Raw genomic sequence first — 4814 nt, forward strand, 5'->3', positions numbered from 1 at the left:
GATGCGTGGTCCGAAACTCAGACACCCCTCGTGTCGTGGAATTGATGAGCCGGTAGGTACAGGCAGCGAAGCAGGAAACGCGCATGCGCAACAGCGTGTGCGCGTTTTCTGGTTTACTGACGTCAAGGCGCGTCACGCGCAGCCTCTGCGGAGTTAAAAGCACGAGACAAACATAATTCATTTCGCGCGTAAAACGTAATTTCGGTCCACTAATAAAACGCCTGTTCATTTAACGCAGAGGGTGTGAAAGGCAGACGTGAGGATTCGGCGACCTGCATCGGGGCGCGCGCGCCTGCGGTCTTCAAGTCCTTTCGGTGCGCGTGCGAATGTGTGCGTGCGTGTCTGCGACGGGGGGCCGTGTGGGATATGACTTATCACATTGTATGACACCGAACAATAAACTTAAACCGATTTATGAAGAGTCAATGCCGGTTCACTCCGGTGACATCTCCGTAAAAGTGATCGGAATCAAATCAGAGCTTTTAATCTCACCAATCACCGTCACATCTGGACTTCTCCCACCACGTAAGGAGTTGTGTGGCTGACTTGTTTCAACGGGTCGTGTGTGGGGCGGTGAAGCTGTGTGGTGAACATTTTGGGGCTCCAGCTGCTCGTGAAAAGCATCTTAATTGGATGCAAATAGGCCAATGATGACCCTGTTTCAGCCTATAGCCGAAATACCAGAATCTTCCAGAACGGTTAAATTGTAAGTGTAAGGTTTTCTTCGAGATGCGTATATTATCGGACAGAATTCGATCCCTAAGAAAATATTGGACTTATATTATGATATAGCCTGGCTGGGCTAAATAGGGCTAAATAGCTCGAGTTCACCTAAATTAGGCTGAAGCAATACGTAAATACAAAATAAAATGTCTCTTCCATTTCCTCCCGGAGAGTAAAACGCAGTTCATAGCTTTATTTAATTGAAACAGGAAGAAAAAATCGACGCCTTTGGTTTTTGGTCACACGTGTTCCGACGACAAAGGAAACGCTCGCATTTCAGCAGCTTTAACGAAGAAGCATATTCTTTTTTCTCTCCCAGATTCAACTCCGCAGACACCTGCGAGCTCGCAGCGTTGCGGAGAGGGTGGGCGGTGCAGTGCGCGCTCTGGGAGGAGGGGGTGGGGGCCACGCTCACTCACTGGTGGCATTGTCATGGAAACTAGACCACCGCCTCGCTATTGTCTCGTTATAAGTTTATTATAAGCAGCGCGCGAGCCGCAGCGCACTGTCAAACGGAGCGCGAGGAGGAGCAGGGAGCGAGCTGCAGACTGCGGGTTGGAAGGAGAGACACCGAGAAGGGAGAAGAAGGAGAAGAAAAAGGCGACGGACAGGGAAGAGAACAGAGGGGGGAAAACATCTGGATTATTTACCGAAGACACAAGAAAAGCAGCCCGCGTGAGTGCGATATATATATATATATATTTAAAATAAGCTGACAGGAGTTTGAAAGAGACCAAAAACCGAGAGTCCCGGGAGGTACCGGGGACACAGAACAACTCTGACTGCTTCGAACAATACTCACTATTTCCTAAGAAAATAAAAAAAAGCGGCTGAAGAAAGACCAGAAGCTCTCGTTTTGACCCGCAGACCGGTGTTTCTTTGCACCGGCTCATCTCCATGTATAAAATGGATTACTCCTACCTGAACTCCTATGACTCCTGCATGGCGGCCATGGAAGCGTCGGCCTACGCGGACTTCAGCTCGTGCAGCCAGGCCAGCTCGTTCCAGTACAACCCGATCCGGAGCGGGCCGTTCTCCAACCCGGGCTGCACTCCGCTCAGCACCGCCAGCTGCACCCTGGGAGCGCTGCGGGAGCACCAGCCCACGCCTTACTCCTCAGGTACAGGACCCTGGGTGCTTTTCTCCCGAGAGGCTCTGCGGGGACAAGATGTTGTGTGTTATCAGCTAATATTTGGAACATTTATTTGGTTTGTTTTTTTGGTTGTTTTATAATCTATGGGCCGACATTTAGACGACGTTTGCTCTGCCTGGACACGCTTGTCACAGTCGGTATTTTAATAACGAGGGAGAAAAGGAACATTTCTGTTTTTCGTTTTGATGAACCATTTATGGCCTTAATGGGTTTACGTGGATTTGTATCTTAACACGGGCCGTTGCGGATTTAGAATTTTAAATTACTGCAAAAATGCATTTGCATGTTGAATCCAATGTGATGTTTTACAGGTAATGTGTTTACATATTTTAACGATGATAGATGAATAACGTTGTATTTCTATGCAAATTAAAAATAACTTATAATAAAATATCCTAAATAACAACACTACCAATAATAATAAATAAAATGATAACAATAAGTATAAATACACAATAAAACCGAAATCCCACACACACTGAAACCTGCCCCACCAATACCAGAAAAAAATGTTTGATGGGGTAATTATTAATTTGGATCCATGGGCTGATTTATTCCAATCGATCAATTTATATACACGTTTTGAACTCAATACCCATGTTGTTGTTTTATTTTCTTATAGTTCAGATCTGTTCCTTCCTGATTGAGTTCATATTTGGCCTATTGCAATTTTTCTAGAAGCCGTTAATACCAAAAAACAAATACATTTTTGTGACAAATTGTCCATATGTTTTTGACTAATAAAGGTACACCTGCTGGATTTGTAAAACATTGAATTAATTCGATGGATAAATTAAAATATAATAGAATCATATAATATAACAATAAATAACCAGTCTCATTTGTTTTTATAATATTACCTCTTCTGGCTATAGACGCATATTACGAGGAGCGAAACTGTAAACATTATAAAACAGAAAAACGTTTTAGGCCAAATTTGTGCAGCTTATAATTCCCTTTCAGCGTTTTGCTAATTTCCTAAACAGTCTTATTTATCGATACATTTATCTTTAACAAACCGGTAACCAGGTCCGTGAACACAGTCCGATTCCATTGGGGCAGATTTCCCGATGACGTCGTTTAAAAGTTTTTTCGGTCCTGCTTCTTTTCATCCGGGTCGTTTTTTATCCGGGTCCTGCGCTGTTATGAATCGCCGGTCGGACCTTTTTTTTTTTTTTTTTTTTTTAAATACTGCTTTAACAAACCAATATGCCTTTTTCTCTCCACAGTCCCTTACAAGTTTTTCTCGGACCCTTCCGGCCTGAACGAGAAGCGAAAGCAGCGGCGCATCAGAACCACCTTCACCAGCTCCCAGCTGAAGGAGCTGGAGCGGGTCTTCGCCGAGACGCACTACCCCGACATCTACACCCGCGAGGAGCTGGCGCTGAAAATAGACCTGACGGAGGCTCGGGTACAGGTGAGAGCACCTGATGCTTTACAGATATAGAACACACCAAAACTTTAACTTTATTTAAACCGTTTTTACTTCTACTTGAACCTCAAATCATAACTCCGTCCCCCATGTCCTCTCTTACCTCACAAATTAATTCCACCGTTTGTCCGTGTCCCGACAGGTGTGGTTTCAGAACCGGCGCGCCAAGTTCCGTAAGCAGGAGCGTGCCGCCAACGCCAAAGCCAACAACTCTGGCGGCACCACGGGCAGCAGCTCCGGCAGCAGCTCCGGAGGCAAGAAGGGCGGCGAGCTGAGGTCCTCGTCCGACGACGACGAGTCCAAGGAGTCCACCTGCAGCCCCACGCCGGACAGCACGGCCTCCCTGCCGGGCTCGGCCAACGGGAACCTGGGCAGCCCCGCCAGCCTGAGCCCCAGCCCGGCCCCGGCCAACGGCGGCTACATCAACACCTCCGGCTCCCCGGTCCTCCAGGGGCTGAAGCCGCCCAGCTGGTCCAGCCTGGGGCCGTCCAACCCGGCCGTGGCCCAGCCGGCCGCCCAGACTCAGGAGATTCTGAAGGCCTGGCAGCCGGCGGACAGTATGACCGGGCCCTTTGCCGGAGTGCTGTCCTCCTTCCACAGAAAACCCAACCCGGCCATCAAGACAAACCTGTTCTGAAGCTGCAGGGAGAGAGAGAGAGAGAAAACAAAAAGAAAAGAGAAACAAACATTGTGCTGTTGTGGAACGGTGGAGAGTTTCTGTAGCTTTTTGTTGAGGGTCAGGGCTCACCCATCATAACACTGAATTCACCGGTGTAGTCGGCTGTACTTCTCGGAGGCCCGCGGTCCTTCCACATCAAAAAATAATCAAATAAAAAAACTCTCGTCTCAAACCGATTCACAGCTCAGACAATAGAGTCAAAGGTTTGCTCACCACCCCCCCACCCCCCCCAAACTCTACAAATATTATGCAACTGCACCTGATAAACTCTGGACATGTGCAGTTTTCCTACCTGCAAACAACTTTAATGACTTTAACTCACTTCTACCCTCAAATCTGCTGTTTGCCCACTTCGACAACCGCTTTGACTGACACACACATCAGCGACGCATTTACACAGCCTCTCATTTCAGACCCCGCTCACTTATAAACTCCACATTCCCACACTCGCTGCGCCACAGCGCCCCCCCCCCCTCCCTCGGACCACCACAGGCCCCCTGATGAGCATGGCGGTCAGGTACCGACGGTCTCAAAGCAGAAGTCCAAACATCACGCTCCAGTCTCTGCTGGGGGAAACCAAACAAACTTCTATCCTCAAGCACAACATCCTTTAAGCTGCCCTGACACACACACACACACACACACACACACACAGAGTCCCACCAGAAAGGGGTCACCGCGGCCCCCCGTCCCCTAAATCTCTCCACCGAGCAGACCAGAACAACCCAAAAATCCAATTAGAGCAGCCGGGTCCAGACCCGACACCCTCCCCAGTTCATCCCTTCCTCCTCCATCTCCTTTACTGTATCAAGTCCTGACCCCCCCCC

General features: G+C 48.4%; 1 protein-coding gene across 1 annotated transcript; it reads left to right on the forward strand.

Annotated features, from left to right (window-relative positions):
• Positions 1-1177: 1177 nt before the first annotated feature.
• phox2a (paired like homeobox 2A) lies at positions 1178-4163 on the forward strand. Its single transcript, XM_037465479.2, has 3 exons — positions 1178-1843; positions 3106-3293; positions 3451-4163. Exons 1-3 carry the CDS (start codon positions 1621-1623, stop codon positions 3943-3945), a joined length of 906 nt encoding a protein of 301 aa, XP_037321376.2. The 5' UTR covers positions 1178-1620; the 3' UTR covers positions 3946-4163.
• Positions 4164-4814: the final 651 nt, after the last annotated feature.

Source organism: Pungitius pungitius, chromosome 3 (genome assembly GCF_949316345.1).
Source record: "Pungitius pungitius chromosome 3, fPunPun2.1, whole genome shotgun sequence".
Taxonomy (NCBI): Eukaryota; Metazoa; Chordata; class Actinopteri; order Perciformes; family Gasterosteidae; genus Pungitius; species Pungitius pungitius.

Coding starts and splice junctions, on each gene's coding strand:
- phox2a (XM_037465479.2), top strand. CDS start 1,621: ATGTATAAAATGGATTACTCCTACCTGAACTCCTATGACTCCTGCATG. Junction 1,844..3,105: donor GCCCACGCCTTACTCCTCAG/GTACAGGACCCT, acceptor TTCTCTCCACAG/TCCCTTACAAGTTTTTCTCG. Junction 3,294..3,450: donor TGACGGAGGCTCGGGTACAG/GTGAGAGCACCT, acceptor GTGTCCCGACAG/GTGTGGTTTCAGAACCGGCG.